At 47.7% G+C, this 21,459-nt stretch overlaps 1 protein-coding gene across 7 annotated transcripts in view; it reads right to left on the reverse strand.

Moving 5' to 3' along the window:
• Nucleotides 1-21,459, reverse strand: part of DGKI (diacylglycerol kinase iota) — a 214,671-nt gene that overhangs the window by 84,272 nt on the left and 108,940 nt on the right. For all 7 annotated transcript variants that reach the window (XM_083181180.1, XM_083181182.1, XM_083181181.1 and 4 more), the window contains exons 12-14: nt 15,182-15,242; nt 14,937-15,050; nt 8,374-8,511 (exon numbers count right to left, since the gene is read on the reverse strand). In XM_083181180.1, coding sequence (XP_083037306.1) covers nt 8,374-8,511; nt 14,937-15,050; nt 15,182-15,242 — 313 coding nt within the window. The remainder of the gene's footprint in view (nt 1-8,373; nt 8,512-14,936; nt 15,051-15,181; nt 15,243-21,459) is intronic.

Genomic DNA, 21,459 nt, shown 5'->3' on the forward strand with positions numbered 1-21,459 from the left:
CAAGGTTACGGAATTTCTCCCGGGGCAGGTGCGGTTGGGTACCCCCAGACCCCTCGGGGATACGGGAACCCGCCAAGGTTTGTTATTCCACAGAGGGTTCCGCCTTCAGGTGCGGTTGAAGTGGTTCCCCCTACCACGGCGGTAGCTCCGGCATCCGCCGGGGCCGGGGGGGATAGTGCTTTTTCTTCTCCCCCCCCCCCCCCTCTCTTGTTGTGTCTTCGCAGGTTAGGGCGGTTGCAGCTACAGGATCAACATCCAGGAGAAGAAGTCGGGAGGTCAGGGGCGAGCAGAGGACAGCCCCTGAAACGTCTGCAGCAGTTTCCGGGTCGGCCGTTGCGGCTGACGAAGCTCCAGGGACATCGGGCACGGGTGAGTGTGTGGGTCATTCATCTTGTGATTCTACTGACAGCGACACCAGTAGTGTGGGGTCGGATTCCCCTCGGCGCCCGCGTAAGTTAGCCAGGATGATTGCGCGTCAGTTTGCTAAGGTTACCACAAAAGACAAGCCTGTGGGTTCAAGCGCTGCTCCTCCTCCTGCGGAGCCACCCCTGTTCACCGAAATGGTTCACTGTGCGAACACAGCGGTCACCAGGGGCATCCGTAAGAGGATGAGGGAAAAGATTAGAAAAGGGAAATATGTGGATATTTTTACACTGACTGATGATATGAAGCAGGCTTTTGAGAAGGCGAAAAAGGCCAATGGAATAGGGGAGAATGCTTTTAAAAATTTTCACCAGTGGCTGAAAGGGTTTTTAGTTTTTGCAGCCTGCTATGCTGAGACAAGGGTGGCAGAATACCCCAATCTTATAAAATATTTGTTTTTTGGTACATGAGATGTATTTGAAGACAAAGGGGTATTCCTGGCGGGAGTATGATGAAAAGTTTCGTCGCAAGCAGGACGGGAACGGGGTGTTGCCCATGGGGTTTAAGGACGTGGAGGTCTGGTTGGAGGTTACCCAGCAGACCAGGCCTTTGGGTGAAGCTTCGGGGAAAAAGGTGGCGGTGGCGCCCGCTCAATCCCCCAAGGTAGCGGGCAAGGGCAAGTGTTTCGCTTATAATGAGGGAAAATGCGACAGGGGGGCGAATTGTCGTTTTCGCCACTCCTGCAGAGTGTGCGGGTCCAGTCACCCAGCAAAGGATTGCACCGCAGCCCCATCTTCCAAGGCAGGTGATGCCAGTGATGCCGCTGGAAGTCACAAGTAAGGCCCCTTCCCCTATAGTGGTGGGAGAGTTAGGCAGGTGGCTTAGGAGCTACCCAGATCAAGAGGCTGCCAAGTTTTTGTTGAATGGTTTTCGCTCGGGTTTTCAGTTGCCGATAGAAGGTTCTGTGCATGTTGTTTCGGTTAGGAACTTAAAGTCGGCCAGGGATTTTCCTCTCATTGTCCGCCAGAAAGTGGACGCGGAAATAACATTAGGGCGTATGTGCGGTCCATATGCGGTTCCGCCAATACAGGGTTTATGTATTTCTCCGGTAGGTGTTGTACCCAAGAGTACCCCGGGAAAGTTTAGGTTGATCCAACACCTATCTCACCCCCACGGTGGGTCAGTTAATGATGCCATACCGGAGGAACTGTGCAGGGTTAGGTACCAGCTGTTCGAGGAGGCCTTGGAGTTAGTGAGAGGCTGTGGCCGCAATGCGTTGTTAGCAAAGGTAGATGTTGAAGCCGCTTTTCGGTTGTTACCAATACACCCGGATTCCTTGCGGTTCCTGGGTTTCAAGTTGGGTAGCGAGTTTTTTGTGGATAGATGTCTACCTATGGGGTGCTCGGTTTCTTGTGCGTATTTTGAGAGGTTTAGTTGTTTTTTGCATTGGTGCATTCAGTCGGCTTCAGGGCATCAGGGTATTGCTCATTACCTGGATGATTTCCTTTTTGTGGGTCAAGGCGGGAGCAAAGTTTGCCAGAGGTTATTGGAGGTTACCGAGAGGGTTTTTGGAGCATTAGGGGTTCCCATAGCGGAAGGGAAAACAGAGGGTCCAACCCATTGTCTAAGCTATCTGGGAATCGAAATTGATTCCCAGGCGGGATGCTGCCGTCTCCCGGCGGACAAGGTTCAGAAGCTGTTGGGTCTCATTGAAGACTGCCTGGGTAAGCGGAAAGTGCGGTTAAAGCAGGTGCAGTCGTTATTGGGATCTTTCAATTTTGCGTGCAGGATCATACCAATGGGACGTGTTTTTTGTCGCAAATTGGAACGCGCAACAGCTGGTGTGGCGCGGCTCCATCATTCAGTTTATCTTTCAAGGGAAATCAGGGAGGATTTAAAGGTTTGGGCTTCGTTTTTTGGTTTCTTTTAACAGGGTAGTTTTGTGGCCTGCCCCTCCTTGTTACAACAGTGCGTTGCAGTTGTTACGGATGCGTCGGGTAGTTGTGGGTTTGGAGCATTTTTCAGGTTGGAGTGGTGTGTTTCGGGCTGGCCAAAGTCCTGGGTGGATAGGGGCTTTACCAGGAACCTGTTGTTATTGGAATTGTTTCCTATTGTGGTGTCTCTGGTGTTGTGGGCCCGCGATTTGGCTGATAGGCAGGTGGTTTTTAGGTGCGACAACATGGGGGTAGTGCACGCGATTAATAATCAGAGGAGTTCATGCCCGTTCACCTTGCGGCTGCTCAGGCATCTAGTATTGCAGTGTTTGCGTTTTAATATTAATTTCTCTGCCAGCCATGTGCCGGGCATAGATAATAACATTGCGGATGCATTGTCCCGTTTCCAATGGGAGAGGTTCCGGGAATTGGTACCCGGGGCATCTCCAGTGGGTTTGACATGCCCGCCTTATGTCTGGCAGATCATCGAACCGGGTTAGTGGGCCATGTCGAGTGCCCTTGCGGGCATAGCCTTTCATTCTAGGCTGCGGGGTCAGAAAGGACCCCACTCGGTCCTTTTGTGTTGGCTAAGGCCATGAAAGGATGGGCAACGTCCAAATAGGTAGAGGCAGCGTTGTTATGCAGGTTGGTTAAGTCCAAAACAGATAAACTGGGGAAGTGGCGCTGGATCACACTGCAGGCGCAAAGCGTTAAAGTTATCTGCCCGCTCAGCTTGGCGCAAGCTTATTTAGGAATCCGCCCTGCGGGGATTCAAGGGCAGTTTTGGTTGCATCCAGATGGGAGTTCAATGTCAAAGTTTCAATTTGCTGCAGTTTTAAAGCAGCGTTTAGAGGTGCTGGGACTAAGGCCCCGGGAGTATGGGACCCATTCCTTTCGGATTGGGTCGGCTACACAAGGGCGGCGTCCGGATCGTCGGTAAGTGGGATCCGGGCGCTAGGCCGGTGGAAGTCAAATGCATACAAGTCTTATGTTCGTTTAGATAAGTTGTAGATGCGCCTGTTGCGCCAACCCTAAAACGAAGTTTACTGTCGGTTTTGGAACGGCAGCGTTCCGGAATCGATGGTGTGAAGGTTGCTTTTACTTTTTCCTCCACGGGGGCCTTAATTCAATTGGCAAAACTGGTCCACGGGAGGTTTTTTAAGTTTTCTCCTTCACATGGGTTGATTATGTATCAAGTTGTGTTTTAAGAATAAGATACTGATGTTAGGGAATCTCCTTAATTTTTCAGTTTCAACGGATTCATCAGGACAAATATGGCTCATCGGCCATTCTTTTATTTATTGGGCCGGTGGGCATCCAATGGCGAGAAGGTCACATGATTATCTTGGTGATAGGCAGGTCAGGTGGATAGGAGTCCGGGGTCTGCGTTGGGTCGAGTTCCTGAAAGTGCTCATGAGGCATGAGAGGAAATGGGGCAGGCCTGAGTGGCTGGTTATTCATCTCGGTGGTAATGATCTGGGTATTACCAAAGGGATTGACTTGATTCTAAGTATCAAGTCGGATCTGGTAGCGTTGAGGGCACACTGGCCTAATGTTAAGGTGGTGTGGTCGGAGATAATTCCCAGGTTTCATTGGCGGGGTGCAGTTAGGATCTCCGCCATTGAAAAGGCTCGCAAGAAGGTGAACTCCGCAATAGGAGTTTTTGTGAGAGCCATGGGGGGAATTGTCGTCAAACATCCTGCACTGGTTCTGGACAGTGTGAGGTTTTATCGCGAGGATGGGGTGCATCTTTCCCCTGCGGGAAATTGCATCTTCTTGGAGGATATTTTTAGAGTTTGGGCATGAGTATTCGGGTTAATGGCCTTTTCGGGTTCTTTCCTGGGGATGGCGGTGGAGGTTGCCTTGAGGCAACCTTGTTGTGGCGGAAAGTCGCTACCAGCCAGCGGTCAAAGGGGGGCATAAGCGGTCATCGTGGGACACCACCCCTTTCGTAGGACGGCGAGTGGTCCTCGCCATGCGGGTGGACAAGGGGCGTTCCCTTGCGGGACCGCCCATTCTTTGCTCTGCCAGGTTAAGGGGTGGTGGGATCCTCACGATGCAGGTTGTGCCAGTTAGGAGGCGGTGGTGAACCCCTCCTTAAGTTTAAGTCACGTGTTTCAAGTTGACTGGGCTGGCGTGTGGTAGCGACTAAGAATTTTTTGCCATCCTCCATCTTTAGTTTAACGTTAGGGACTTGATCTTTATGATCCCAAAAATTCCAAATTTAAAATTCTAGCTTAGCTTAACAAGGTCTTCAATAAATAATTCCTTTGACCTTTTTAAACGTAATTCTGGTGTCTGAGTCTTTATTTTGTCTGTGTGATTTATTTGAGTCAGTCTCAATTATTTTAAGTTAGAGGTTTTGCACTTATGGTTAAGTAAAGGTTAATTAAGTCATGGGCTACTTAGGGGAGCTGAAGGCTGTTTAAGCATGAGGCTAGATAAGAGCCCTGACTTAGGGTCAGTAAAAGTTCAGGCAGTGAAAAAACTCTGTTCAGGTTTTTCTGCCTAGTGATAAGGTTGGCAGAAGTAGTTAGCCTATCAGGAGTTAAGGGGGAGGGTACATTTTAGCACTACTTAAGCTCTAGGGACCATGTGACCTCCACCTTCTTACCTTTGGAAGCCCTCCCGCCCTCCCTATTTTAGCATTCAACGGTGGGATGGTTATCCCTCAGAGTGCTGGTACGCTTGGTCTTTTTAAGCAATTTTTGTGGTGGCTTTTCAGCCAAAATGGCGGAAAGTCGCTACCAGCCAGCGGTCAAAGGGGGGCATAAGCGGTCATCGTGGGACACCACCCCTTTCGTAGGACGGCGAGTGGTCCTCGCCATGCGGGTGGACAAGGGGCGTTCCCTTGCGGGACCGCCCATTCTTTGCTCTGCCAGGTTAAGGGGTGGTGGGATCCTCACGATGCAGGTTGTGCCAGTTAGGAGGCGGTGGTGAACCCCTCCTTAAGTTTAAGTCACGTGTTTCAAGTTGACTGGGCTGGCGTGTGGTAGCGACTAAGAATTTTTTGCCATCCTCCATCTTTAGTTTAACGTTAGGGACTTGATCTTTATGATCCCAAAAATTCCAAATTTAAAATTCTAGCTTAGCTTAACAAGGTCTTCAATAAATAATTCCTTTGACCTTTTTAAACGTAATTCTGGTGTCTGAGTCTTTATTTTGTCTGTGTGATTTATTTGAGTCAGTCTCAATTATTTTAAGTTAGAGGTTTTGCACTTATGGTTAAGTAAAGGTTAATTAAGTCATGGGCTACTTATAGATATTTCCCGGGCTGGTTTTAATTCCCAATCCGCAACTGACTATTAGTGCTCCCCCCCTCCCCCCATGGTGCTGCTCCCTCCCTCCTAAGTGCTGCTGCTCCCCCCCCCCCCCGTGGTGCTGCTCCCTCCCTCCTCCCTTCCAAGTGCTGCTGCTCCCCCCCCCCCTCCCCCCATGGTGCTGCTCCCTCCCTCTCCCCCGTGGTGCTGCTCCCTCCCTTCCAAGTGCTGCTGCTCCCCCCCCCTCCCCCCGTGGTGCTGCTCCCTCCCTCCTCCCTCCCAAGTGCTGCTTCTCCCCCCCATGATGCTGCTCCCTCCCTCCTCCCTCTCAAGTGATGCTGCTCATCCCCTGCCCCGTGACGCTGCTCCCTCCCTCCCCCCTTCCAAGTGACAGCAATCATATCGCCCCATGTGTACACACCATTACTCTTTTTCCAATCTCTTTCTCCCTCCGCCAATCTCCCACATTCCCCTCCTACAGTATCTCTCTCTCACTGATACTCCCCTCTTCCCTCTCATTCCTTGTTTTCTTTTTTCCTGACCCCCTTTCTCACTGGCTCGCTCCCCTCCCATCTCTCTCTCCCTTCCCTGAACCCCCCACCCCCATCTCTCTTCCTTTTTTCTTACTTCACTCTACCCTTTCTTCTGGGTACAGAGAGGGCAGAGGGGATTGGTGGGTACAGAGAGGGCAGAGGGGACTGCCGGATACAGAGAGGGCAGAGGGGTCTACTAGGCACAGAGAGGGCAGAGGTAGCTGCAGGGTAAAGAAAGGGCAGAGCCGTCTGAAGAGTACAAGGTGAATTTCTGGGTAAAGAAAGGGCAGAGGTGACTGTCGGGTGCAAAGAGGGCAGAGGTGACTACGTACATAATGCCCCTGTAGAATTACTAGGCACTTACAGGCAGGGGGAAAATCATTTCATGGTGAGTTTGCAACAAGCTCTTGATGCATGATCTTGATAGAAAGCATGGGCTGTGTTTTTTTTTTTAAGGGTCCAGGTTACGAGGGAGCCTTGGAAATTCATGGAGACCCAAAGGGTGCCTCGGGCTGAAAAAGTTTGGGAACCACTGCACTATGTGCTTATATTAAACTCTTTGTGCTGGACTTTGGAGTCTTTCTGGCATACTGCATGCAGCCCCTGACAGAGAGCATGTAACCCCTGGCAGAGAGCATGCGTTCCCTGGCATCGAGCATGAAACATTAAAACCCCTGGCAACGAGCATGTAGGTAAGCGGCACTGATGTGGCATAATATGTAATGATTATTACGGTGTGCGGTATTATATGTAATGGGCATTATGGTGTGTGGCATACTGTAATGTGTAATGGGCATTATGGTATGGGTAATATGTATTGGGTGTGTGACATGTAACAGGCAGTACTGTGTAGATTTTTGCCGCACGCCTTCGGCGTGCAATATCCCTGTTTATGGTTTGTCTGGCTCCTACACTTTGATCCTGGCCCCTACATTTTGTGTGCAGGATGCAATGCACAAGCCCAAACAGAAATGTCCTCGTGTTCTAAAGTTTTATCATGTAGCCACTCTCCCTCATGTCATATGACCACGCCCCTGACCACGCCCATTTTTCAGCGCGCGCCTTCGGCGCGCAGCACAGTACCACTGAGAGGTTTTTTCGACTTGCACCACTGGTGGTGATCCTCACTGTGGGTGTGACTACATTACATGTACTGGTGTTCCTCTCGCAGAGGGTGGGGCTATATTACATGTAGCGGTGCTCCTCACAGTGGGTGTAGCTATGTTATATGTAGTGGTGATCCTCACAGTGGGTGTGGCTATATCACATGTAGCGGTGCTCCTCACAGTGGGTGTGGCTATATTACATGTAGCGGTGCTCCTCGCAGTGGGTGTGGCTATATTACATGTAGCGGTGCTCCTCGCAGTGGGTGTGGCTATATTACATGTAGCAGTGCTCCTTACAGTGGGTGTGGCTATATAACATGTAGCGGTGCTCCTCACAGTGGGTGTGGCTATATTACATGAAGTGGTGCACCTCACAGTGGGTGTGGCTATATAATATGTAGCGGTGCTCCTCACAATGGATGTGGCTATATAACATGTAGCGGTGCTCCTCACAATGGATGTGGCTATATAACATGTAGCGGTGCTCCTCACAGTGGGTGTGGCTATATTACATGTAGCGGTGCTCCTCACAGTGGGTGTAGCTATGTTACATGTAGTGGTGATCCTCACAGTGGGTGTGGCTATATTGCATGTAGCGGTGCTCCTCACAGTGGATGTGGCTATATTACATGTAGCAGTGCTCCTCACAGTGGGTGTAGCTATATTACATGTAGCGGTGCTCCTCACAGTGGGTGTGGCTATATTACATGAAGTGGTGCTCCTCACAGTGGGTGTGGCTATATAACATGTAGCGGTGCTCCTCACAGTGGGTGTGGCTATATTACATGAAGTGGTGCTCCTCACAGTGGGTGTGGCTATATTACATGTAGTGGTGCTCCTCACAGTGGGTGTGGCTATATTACATGTAGTGGTGCTCCTCACAATGGATGTGGCTATATAACATGTAGCGGTGCTCCTCACAGTGGGTGTGGCTATATTACATGAAGTGGTGCACCTCACAGTGGGTGTGGCTATATAATATGTAGCGGTGCTCCTCACAGTGGGTGTGGCTATAATACTGTGTAGCGGTTCTCCTCACTGTGGAGGTGCTCACTAATATATTTGTCTGTCTGACATTTCTATTACATTGTCCTGAATGACCTGTTCTGCCCCACAAGTCTCATACACATACATCTTACAACCCCCAGATTCCCGGGCAGAGCCTCTGACCTCTGACCTTATGTGTCCCATCATCCAGTTCCTCATGGAGTAGGTCCGGGTTCCTCTCCACCTGCAGGTTCCACCGGTCCAGCTGCACTATGGTGCCGTCTTCTACATGGCAGAGGATCTTAGAGACGGGTTCATCTGTGTAACCCTGGTCAAGGCACAATGGAGGAAGAGTCAGAGGAGAACAATAACAAATACATGTCCCCTTATACACAGGTAGCAATTATACATGTCCCTTATACACAGGTAGCAATCATACATGTCCCTTATACACAGGTAGCAATCATACACGTCCCCTTATACACAGGTAGCAATTATACATGTCCCCTCATACACAGGTAGCAATCATACATGTCCCCTTATACACAGGTAGCAAATATACACATCCCTTATACACAGGTAGCAATCATACACGTCCCCTTATACACAGGTAGCAACCATACACGTCCCCTTATACACAGGTAGCAATCATACATGTCCCTTATACACAGGTAGCAATCATACACATCCCTTATACACAGGTAGCAATCATACACGTCCCCTTATACACAGGTAGCAATCATACACACCCCTTATACACAGGTAGCAAATATACACATCCCTTATACACAGGTAGCAATCATACACGTCCCCTTATACACAGGTAGCAACCATACACGTCCCCTTATACACAGGTAGCAATCATACATGTCCCTTATACACAGGTAGCAATCATACACATCCCTTATACACAGGTAGCAATCATACACGTCCCCTTATACACAGGTAGCAATCATACACATCCCTTATACACAGGTAGCAATCATACATGTCCCCTCATACACAGGTAGCAATCATACACGTCCCCTTATACACAGGTAGCAAATATACACATCCCTTATACACAGGTAGCAATCATACATGTCCCTTATACACAGGTAGCAATCATACACGTCCCCTTATACACAGGTAGCAATCATACATGTCCCCTCATACACAGGTAGCAATCATACACGTCCCCTTATACACAGGTAGCAAATATACACATCCCTTATACACAGGTAGCAATCATACATGTCCCTTATACACAGGTAGCAATCATACACGTCCCCTTATACACAGGTAGCAATCATACATGTCCCCTCATACACAGGTAGCAATCATACACGTCCCCTTATACACAGGTAGCAAATATACACATCCCTTATACACAGGTAGCAATCATACATGTCCCTTATACACAGGTAGCAATCATACACGTCCCCTTATACACAGGTAGCAATCATACACATCCCTTATACACAGGTAGCAATCATACACGTCCCCTTATACACAGGTAGCAATCATACATGTCCCTTATACACAGGTAGCAATCATACACGTCCCCTCATACACAGGTAGCAATCATACACATCCCTTATACACAGGTAGCAATCATACACATCCCTTATACACAGGTAGCAATCATACATGTCCCCTCATACACAGGTAGCAATTATACACGTCCCTTATACACAGGTAGCAATTATACACATCCCTTATACACAGGTAGCAATCATACACGTCCCCTTATACACAGGTAGCAATCATACACGTCCCCTTATACACAGGTAGCAACCATACACGTCCCCTTATACACAGGTAGCAATCATACACGTCCCCTTATACACAGGTAGCAATCATACACATCCCTTATACACAGGTAGCAATCATACATGTCCCTTATACACAGGTAGCAATCATACACGTCCCCTTATACACAGGTAGCAATCATACATGTCCCCTCATACACAGGTAGCAATTATACACGTTTCTCATACACAGGTAGCAATCATACACGTCCCCTTATACACAGGTAGCAATTATACACGTTTCTCATACACAGGTAGCAATCATACACGTCCCCTCATACACAGGTAGCAATCATACATGTGCCCTTATACACAGGTAGCAATCATACATGTCCCCTCATACACAGGTAGCAATCATACATGTCCCTTATACACAGGTAGCAACCATACACGTCCCCTTAGACACAAGTAGCAATCATACATGTCCCCTCATACACAGGTAGCAATCATACACGTCCCCTTATACACAGGTAGCAATCATACATGTCCCCTCATACACAGGTAGCAATCATACATGTCCCCTCATACACAGGTAGCAATCATACATGTCCCTTATACACAGGTAGCAATTATACACATCCCCTTATACACAGGTAGCAATCATACATGTCCCTTATACACAGGTAGCAATCATACACGTCCCCTCATACACAGGTAGCAATCATACATGTCCCCTTATACACAGGTAGCAATCATACACGTCCCCTTAGACACAGGTAGCAATTATACACATCCCGTATACACAGGTAGCAATCATACATGTCCCCTTATACACAGGTAGCAATTATACACATCCCTTATACACAGGTAGCAATCATACATGTCCCCTTATACACAGGTAGCAATCATACATGTCCCTTATACACAGGTAGCAATCATACACGTCCCCTTATACACAGGTAGCAATCATACACGTCCCCTTATACACAGGTAGCAATCATACATGTCCCTTATACACAGGTAGCAATCATACACGTCCCCTTATACACAGGTAGCAATCATACACGTCCCCTCATACACAGGTAGCAATCATACACGTCCCCTCATACACAGGTAGCAATCATACACGTCCCCTCATACACAGGTAGCAATCATACATGTCCCCTCATACACAGGTAGCAATCATACATGTCCCCTCATACACAGGTAGCAATCATACATGTCCCCTTATACACGGGTAGCAATCATACATGTCCCCTTATACACAGGTAGCAATCATACACGTCCCCTTATACACAGGTAGCAATCATACATGTCCCTTATACACAGGTAGCAATCATACACGTCCCCTTATACACAGGTAGCAATCATACACGTTCCTCATACACAGGTAGCAATCATACACGTCCCCTCATACACAGGTAGCAATCATACACGTCCCCTCATACACAGGTAGCAATCATACATGTCCCCTCATACACAGGTAGCAATCATACATGTCCCCTCATACACAGGTAGCAATCATACACGTCCCCTTATACACGGGTAGCAATCATACATGTGTCCTTATACACAGGTAGCAATCATACATGTGCCCTTATTCACAGTTATCAATCATACATGTGTCCTTATACACAGGTAGCAATCATATGTGGCACCCCAGCCCAGGATGCCCCAACCTTCGGGGGTCCCTAGAAAAGGCCCTTTTTGTGAGGGCAGTGCAGCATGAACTACGAGTGACCTGGTTGTTGAGCAACCAATATACCTGACAGACAGGAGGGTCGGAAGAGTGAGCAGCGGCGGCAATAAGAAGGGGACGGTGCTGAATGACGTCAGGAGGTGCGTACCCAGAAGCATGGAAAGGAGGCTGCGCCAGGGGCCGGAGGATGGAGAGCAGCATGTGAAGAGAGGAGGACGGAGAAGCGTGTGGGCTGACGGCGTGAGCAGAGGATGCAGCCGGAAGACGGGGAGCCAGCGCGTGGAGCCGGGAGAAGAGTGCCGGAGCCACAGAAGAGGCGGCGGAGGAGCAGGGAGTGAGGTGCCATTCCAGTGCCGCCCCGACCAGACAGCGTGATCCAGCAGCTGCAGCTGGCATACCGGAGGGGCGACTGAGTGCGGCACCGCTGCGGCGCTTGGAGCGCAGGAGGCCCGGCACCTAACAGCCAGCTGTGCGGACATCAAGGGGCAGAGTAGTGATGGGCAGGAGCCTGCAACTCGTTCCAGACTACAGGTATTTGTGCTACCCGCTACCCCAGGCAGACAGCAGATGCATCTACATGTGCCCTCCGCAGACCACAGAGGGAACACCAACCCCTCCCCACTGAGGGTTAAGTCAGCAGTACCACACTCCAGCCCAGTGCTCCTGTAGTGCCCAGAGAGTGTATACCCCACTCAGGGGCAAACTCTTGCATGACACCTGAGATCAGCAACTCCTGAGTAACCTCACTTATTCCTCTCCCGTGCTCATCACACTTGGCGTCACAAACAGGATCCGGGTCAGGTTGGGAAGACAGCTGAGACAGGCAAAATGGAGCAACCACCAGCACAACCGCCAGGAACCAGCACAAGGTGGAGAGGCGATACCAGCACCAGGCAGAGAAGCACCACCGGGCAGTGGACAGCAAGACCAAGCCACCGCGACGCCAACCACACCAATTACACTCGGCACCACAGACCGGTTCGATGGACAAGGGCGCCCCATCTGTAGGCGGTGTCAAGAACCAGGTCACGTAGAGAGAGATTGTGACCAGTACGAAGATTTAAACCCCAACACCCTGAAGTTGAGGGCCGATCCTCAGGGAGTACAGGAAGAGTAGGTCCAGATCCTGAAGACTGGCAGACTTGCTATGGCAGACAATGCCATATAGGTACAGGCAGGGCTATTTTTCAGCAGGCTCCAGCAGGAACTGAGGTCCTTATTCTAGTTCACGCTTTCTGACAAAATATTTCTTAGATGGACAAAACCATGTGAACTGCAGGTGAGGCAGGTGTTACTTGTGCAGAGATAATTAGATTTGGGTAGGGTTTTACACCTGCCTCACCTGCAGTGCACATGGTTTTGTCCATCTAAGAAATATTTTGCCAGAAAGAATGAACTAGGATAAGGGCCTCAGTTCCTGCTGGAGCCTGCTGAAAAATATCCCTGGGTACAGGTGTGTTGTCTGCCATGGTAGGTCGTGATCCTCCAGTCCGCATAAAGAATCGGGGGAAGGTGGTCTGGTTTCATGTGCAACGTGGATATGGGTTTGTCAAATGTGCTAACACAACCCTGAGCAACCACCATACCTGACAGACAGGAGGGTCGGAAGAGTGAGCAGCGGCGGCAATAAGAGGGGGACGGTGCTGAATGATGTCAAGAGGCGCATGCCCAGTGTGTGCCCAGAAGCGTGGAAAGGGGCCGGAGGATGGGGAGCACCATGTGAAGAGAGGAGGACGGAGAAGCGTGTGGGCTGACGGCGTGAGCAGAGGATGCAGCCGGAAGACGGGGAGCCAGCGCAGGGAGCCTGGAGAAGAGTGCCGGAGCCACAGAAGAGGCGGCAGAGGAGCAGGGAGTGAGGTGCCATTCCAGTGCTGCCCCGACCAGACAGCGTGATCCAGCAGCAGCAGCCGTCAGACCGGAGGGGCGACTGAGTGCGGCAATGCTGCGGCGCCCGCACTAGTGCACCCTCCGGCAGAAGAGGAGACGGAGCTTGGAGCGCAGGAGGCCCAGCACCTAACAGCCAGCTGTGCGGACATCACTCGTTCCAGACTACAGGTATTTTCTCTACCCGCCACCTTAGGCAGACAGCAGATGGACCTACATGTGCCCTCCCCAGACCACAGAGGGATCACCAACCCCTCCCCTCTGAGGGTTAAGTCAGCAGTACCACACTACAGCCCATCAGGGACAGGATCAGAGACATTCAGTAGGGGCTCGTAGGATGTGCGCATAAATTAGCCTTGAAATCTTTTTTCCGTCCTGGACAAAAGATTTCAGGCAAGCGCACATCTGTACCAAAGATTTTTCTTAAGATCCCGTGTGCGTTCCTATGGATCTTTTGTTAAATCTTCTGATCTTTTGTGCAGCACGTAAGATCAGAAGATTCAGCTAAAGATCCACGGGAGCGCGCATCGGACCAAAATCGGCCGATTTTTGACCGATTATCGGTAAATATCGGAAATCGGCCCAAAAATCGTTCTAGTGTGTGGGCACCTTAAGTGTACTTACTGAGGAGAGCTGAAGATACAAAAGATATTACTTTGAGCATGGTAGAAACATTATCTTCTATACACATTAGACATGATGTGAGGAGGAGAATGAAGGCAGCAGAAAGCCACAGACAGAGAGTTATATAGTGGGAGGAGCAGGGTCCCCAGCAGCACAGAGTATATCAGGAGATGAGTGATGTGTTAGTGAGGACAGGACTGCATGTGACAGGAGCAGTGACATGATGTGAGGAGGGGAATGGAGGCAGCAGGAGGCCACAGGCTGAGAGTTATATAGTGGGAGGAGCAGGGTCCCCAGCAGCACAGAGTATATCAGGAGATGAGTGATGTGTCAGTGAGGACAGGGCTGCATGTGACAGGGCAGTGACATGATGTGAGGAGGGGAATGGAGGCAGCAGGAAGCCACAGACTGAGAGTTATATAGTGGGAGGAGCAGGGTCCCCAGCAGCACAGAGTATATCAGGAGATGAGGGATGTGTCAGTGAGGACAGGGCAGTATGTGACAGGGGCAGTGACATGATGTGAAGAGGGTAATGGGGGCAGCAGGAAGCCACAGACTGAGAGTTATATAGTGGGAGGAGCAGGGTCCCCAGCAGCACAGAGTATATCAGGAGATGAGTGATGTGTCAGTGAGGACAGGGCTGCTGTGCTGTTAATTTGGTGTTACTGCCTTGTGTGCTGTCACAGAGCAGTGTTGATGGATGACACAAGTGCATTTTATGGAGCAGTTTATCGCCGAAATATCAAAGAAATATTTCTTGTCTTTATCATACAATTACTATAAACCTCTCTCGCGCTATACATTGGAGATACCTACCCCTCCCCAGTTAAGGGTACGAGCAAGGTCATTCCCGGTACCGAGAGGAAGAACAGCAACAGGAGGTTGTGGGTTTAGCTGGAGCTCATCCAAAACAGAAAGGATCCAGCCTACCTGTGACGGGAAGAGGAGACAGACTGAGCTGGCAGCCAGGGATGGAATGATCCTGCAGATGAATAAAGCCTGCCCTTATGCTTAATGCTCAGGGGCCGCAGGATAATCTGTATGACACGCAGCGCGCTTACCGTCCCATCGCCACCGCAGGCAAGAATGCGTAGATTTGGCACTTTTCTATAAAGCTCCAGCCTGGAACACAAGATGAGAACTAACTGTGTATTTCCATGTAATAATGACAGGGGCATGTTTAATATTCATAGGTCGATATGGAAGTGTCGACACGATCCTAAAGTTCACAATTAACATGTTGAAATGCTCATAAAACACCCTCTATTTCCTGTAATATGGCTTAGCAGCATCCCTATCCCTGATCCTAGCTGTAACCTTACCCCTAGCGGTAACGCTAATACTAACCCTAACAGTAACCTTACCCCTAGAGGTAACTAATACTAACCCTAACAGTAACCTTACCCCTAGCGGTAACTCTAATACTAACCCTAACAGTAACCTTTCCCCTAGCGGTAACTCTAATACTAACTCTAACAGTAACCTTACCCCTAGCGGTAACTCTAATACTAACCCTAACAGTAACCTTACCCCTAGCGGTAACTCTAATACTAACAGTAACCTTACCCCTAGAGGTAACTGTAATACTAACTCTAACAGTAACCTTACCCCTAGCGGTAACTCTAATACTAACCCTAACAGTAACCATACCCCTAGCGGTAATGCTAATACTAACCCTAACAGTAACCTTACCCCTAGCGGTAACTCTAATACTAACTCTCACAGTAACCTTCTCCCTAGCGGTAACTGTAATACTAACTCTAACAGTAACCTTACCCCTAGCGGTAACTCTAATACTAACCCTAACAGTAACCTTACCCCTAGCGGTAACTCTAATACTAACTCTAACAGTAACCTTACCCCTAGCGGTAACTCTAATACTAACTCTAACAGTAACCTTACCCCTAGCGGTAACTCTAATACTAACTCTAACAGTAACCTTACCCCTAGCGGTAACTCTAATACTAACCCTAACAGTAACCTTACCCCTAGCGGTAACTGTAATACTAACCCTAACAGTAACCTTACCCCTAGCGGTAACTGTAATACTAACCCTAACAGTAACCTTACCCCTAGCGGTAACTCTAATACTAACCCTAACAGTAACCTTACCCCTAGCGGTAACTCTAATACTAACTCTAACAGTAACCTTACCCCTAGCGGTAACTGTAATACTAACCCTAACAGTAACCTTACCCCTAGCGGTAACTCTAATACTAACCCTAACAGTAACCTTACCCCTAGCGGTAACTGTAATACTAACCCTAACAGTAACCTTACCCCTAGCGGTAACTCTAATACTAACCCTAACAGTAACCTTACCCCTAGCGGTAACTGTAATACTAACCCTAACAGTAACCTTACCCCTAGCGGTAACTCTAATACTAACCCTAACAGTAACCTTACCCCTAGCGGTAACTCTAATACTAACCCTAACAGTAACCTTACCCCTAGCGGTAACTCTAATACTAACCCTAACAGTAACCTTACCCCTAGCGGTAACTCTAATACTAACCCTAACCGTAACCTTACCCCTAGCGGTAACTCTAATACTAACCCTAACCGTAACCTTACCCCTAGCGGTAACTCTAATACTAACCCTAACAGTAACCTTACCCCTAGCGGTAACTGTAATACTAACCCTAACAGTAACCTTACCCCTAGCGGTAACTGTAATACTAACCCTAACAGTAACCTTACCCCTAGCGGTAACTCTAATACTAACCCTAACAGTAACCTTACCCCTAGCGGTAACTCTAATACTAACCCTAACAGTAACCTTACCCCTAGCGGTAACTCTAATACTAACCCTAACAGTAACCTTACCCCTAGCGGTAACTCTAATACTAACTCTAACAGTAACCTTACCCCTAGCGGTAACTCTAATACTAACCCTAACAGTAACCTTACCCCTAGCGGTAACTCTCATACTAACCTTAACAGTAACCTTACCCCTAGCGGTAACTCTCATACTAACCCTAACAGTAACCTTACCCCTAGCAGTAACTCTAATATTAACCCTAACAGTAACCTTACCCCTAGCTGTAACTCTAATACTAACTCTAACAGTAACCTTAGCGGTAACTCTAATACTAACCCTAACAGTAACCTTACCCCTAGCGGTAACTCTCATACTAACCTTAACAGTAACCTTACCCCTAGTGGTAACTCTAATACTAACTCTAACAGTAACCATACCCCTAGCGGTAACTCTCATACTAACCCTAACAGTAACCGTACCCCTAGCGGTAACTCTAATACTAACCCTAACAGTAACCTTACCCCTAGCGGTAACTCTAATACTAACCCTAACAGTAACCTTACCCCTAGCGGTAACTCTCATAATAACCCTAACAGTAACCTTACCCCTAGCGGTAACTCTCATACTAACCCTAACAGTAACCTTACCCCTAGCGGTAACTCTCATACTAACCCTAACAGTAACCTTACCCCTAGCGGTAACTCTCATACTAACCCTAACAGTAACCTTACCCCTAGCGGTAACTCTCATACTAACCCTAACAGTAACCTTACCCCTAGCGGTAACTGTAATACTAACTCTAACAGTAACCTTACCCCTAGCGGTAACTCTAATACAAACCCTAACAGTAGCTTTACCCCTAGTGGTAACTCTAATACTAACCCTAACAGTAACCTTACCCCTAGTGGTAACTCTAATACTAACCCTAACAGTAACCTTACCCCTAGCGGTAACTCTAATACTAACCCTAACAGTAACCTTACCCCTAGCGGTAACTCTTATACTAACCCTAACAGTAACCTTACCCTTAGCGGTAATTCTCATACTAACCCTAACAGTAACCTTACCCCTAGCGGTAACTCTAATACTAACTCTAACAGTAACCATACCCCTAGCGGTAACTCTAATACTATCTCTAACAGTAACCATACCGCTAGCGGTAACTCTAATACTAACCCTAACAGTAACCATACCCCTAGCGGTAACTCTAATACTTACCCTAACAGCAACCATACCCCTAGCGGAAATGCTAATACTAACCCTAACAGTAAACTTACCCCAAAAGGTGACTCTAATACTAACTCTAATAGTAGCCTTACCCCTAGCGGTAACTGTAATACTAACCCTAACAGTAACCTTACCCCTAGCGGTAACTCTAATACTAACTCTAACAGTAACCTTACCCCTAGCGGTAACTCTAATACTAACTCTAACAGTAACCTTACCCCTAGCGGTAACTCTAATACTAACTCTAACAGTAACCTTACCCCTAGCGGTAACTGTAATACTAACCCTAACAGTAACCTTACCCCTAGCGGTAACTGTAATACTAACCCTAACAGTAACCTTACCCCTAGCGGTAACTCTCATACTAACCCTAACCGTAACCTTACCCCTAGCGGTAACTCTAATACTAACTCTAACAGTAACCTTACCCCTAGCGGTAACTCTAATACTAACCCTAACAGTAACCTTACCCCTAGCGGTAACTCTAATACTAACTCTAACAGTAACCATACCCCTAGCGGTAACTCTCATACTAACCCTAACAGTAACCGTTCCCCTAGCGGTAACTCTAATACTAACCCTAACAGTAACCTTACCCCTAGCGGTAACTCTAATACTAACCCTAACAGTAACCTTACCCCTAGCGGTAACTCTCATAATAACCCTAACAGTAACCTTACCCCTAGCGGTAACTCTCATACTAACCCTAACAGTAACCTTACCCCTAGCGGTAACTCTCATACTAACCCTAACAGTAACCTTACCCCTAGCGGTAACTCTCATACTAACCCTAACAGTAACCTTACCCCTAGCGGTAACTCTCATACTAACCCTAACAGTAACCTTACCCCTAGCGGTAACTGTAATACTAACTCTAATAGTAACCTTACCCCTAGCGGTAACTCTAATACAAACCCTAACAGTAGCTTTACCCCTAGTGGTAACTCTAATACTAACCCTAACAGTAACCTTACCCCTAGTGGTAACTCTAATACTAACCCTAACAGTAACCTTACCCCTAGCGGTAACTCTAATACTAACCCTAACAGTAACCTTACCCCTAGCGGTAACTCTTATACTAACCCTAACAGTAACCTTACCCTTAGCGGTAATTCTCATACTAACCCTAACAGTAACCTTACCCCTAGCGGTAACTCTAATACTAACTCTAACAGTAACCATACCCCTAGCGGTAACTCTAATACTAACTCTAACAGTAACCTTACCCCTAGCGGTAACTCTAATACTAACTCTAACAGTAACCTTACCCCTAGCGGTAACTCTAATACTAACTCTAACAGTAACCTTACCCCTAGCGGTAACTGTAATACTAACCCTAACAGTAACCTTACCCCTAGCGGTAACTGTAATACTAACCCTAACAGTAACCTTACCCCTAGCGGTAACTCTCATACTAACCCTAACCGTAACCTTACCCCTAGCGGTAACTCTAATACTAACTCTAACAGTAACCTTACCCCTAGCGGTAACTCTAATACTAACCCTAACAGTAACCTTACCCCTAGCGGTAACTCTAATACTAACTCTAACAGTAACCTTACCCCTAGCGGTAACTCTAATACTAACCCTAACAGTAACCTTACCCCTAGCGGTAACTTTAATACTAACCCTAACAGTAACCTTACCCCTAGCGGTAACTCTAATACTAACTCTAACAGTAACCTTACCCCTAGCGGTAACTGTAATACTAACCCTAACAGTAACCTTACCCCTAGCGGTAACTCTAATACTAACTCTAACAGTAACCTTACCCCTAGCGGTAACTCTCATACTAACCCTAACCGTTACCTTACCCCTAGCGGTAACTCTAATACTAACTCTAACAGTAACCTTACCCCTAGCGGTAACTCTAATACTAACCCTAACAGTAACCTTACCCCTAGCGGTAACTCTAATACTAACTCTAACAGTAACCTTACCCCTAGCGGTAACTCTAATACTAACCCTAACAGTAACCTTACCCCTAGCGGTAACTCTAATACTAACTCTAACAGTAACCTTACCCCTAGCGGTAACTCTAATACTAACCCTAACAGTAACCTTACCCCTAGTGGTAACTCTAAAACTGACCCTAACAGTAACCTTACCCTAGCGGTAACTCTAATACTAACTCTAACAGTAACCTTACCCCTAGCGGTAACTCTAATACTAACTCTAACAGTAACCTTACCCCTAGCGGTAACTCTAATACTAACCCTAACAGTAACCTTACCCCTAGCGGTAACTCTCATACTAACCTTAACAGTAACCTTACCCCTAGCGGTAACTCTCATACTAACCCTAACAGTAACCTTACCCCTAGCGGTAACTCTAATATTAACCCTAACAGTAACCTTACCCCTAGCTGTAACTCTAATACTAACTCTTACAGTAACCTTACCCCTAGCGGTAACTCTAATACTAACCCTAACAGTAACCTTACCCCTAGCGGTAACTCTCATACTAACCTTAACAGTAACCTTACCCCTAGCGGTAACTCTAATACTAACTCTAACAGTAACCATACCCCTAGCGGTAACTCTCATACTAACCCTAACAGTAACCGTACCCCTAGCGGTAACTCTAATACTAACCCTAACAGTAACCTTACCCCTAGCGGTAACTCTAATACTAACCCTAACATTAACCTTACCCCTAGCGGTAACTCTCATACTAACCCTAACAGTAACCTTACCCCTAGCGGTAACTCTCATACTAACCCTAACAGTAACCTTACCCCTAGCGGTAACTCTCATACTAACCCTAACAGTAACCTTACCCCTAGCGGTAACTCTCATACTAACCCTAACAGTAACCTTACCCCTAGCGGTAACTGTAATACTAACTCTAACAGTAACCTTACCCCTAGGGGTAACTCTAATACAAACCCTAACAGTAGCTTTACCCCTAGTGGTAACTCTAATACTAACCCTAACAGTAACCTTACCCCTAGCGGTAACTCTAATACTAACCCTAACAGTAACCTTACCCCTAGCGGTAACTCTAATACTAACCCTAACAGTAACCTTACCCCTAGCGGTAACTCTAATACTAACCCTAACAGTAACCTTACCCTTAGCGGTAATTCTCATACTAACCCTAACAGTAACCTTACCCCTAGCGGTAACTCTAATACTAACCCTAACAGTAGCCTTACCCCTAGCGGTAACTCTAATACTAACCCTAACAGTAACCATACCCCCAGCGGTAACTCTAATACTTTCCCTAACAGCAACCATACCCCTAGCGGAAATGCTAATACTAACCCTAACAGTAAACTTACCCCTAGAGGTAGCTCTAATGCTAACTCTAATAGTAGCCTTACCCCTAGCGGTAACTGTAATACTAACC

The sequence above is a fragment of the Crinia signifera genome, chromosome 4 (genome assembly GCF_055691185.1).
Source record: "Crinia signifera chromosome 4, ASM5569118v1, whole genome shotgun sequence".
NCBI lineage: Eukaryota > Metazoa > Chordata > Amphibia > Anura > Myobatrachidae > Crinia > Crinia signifera.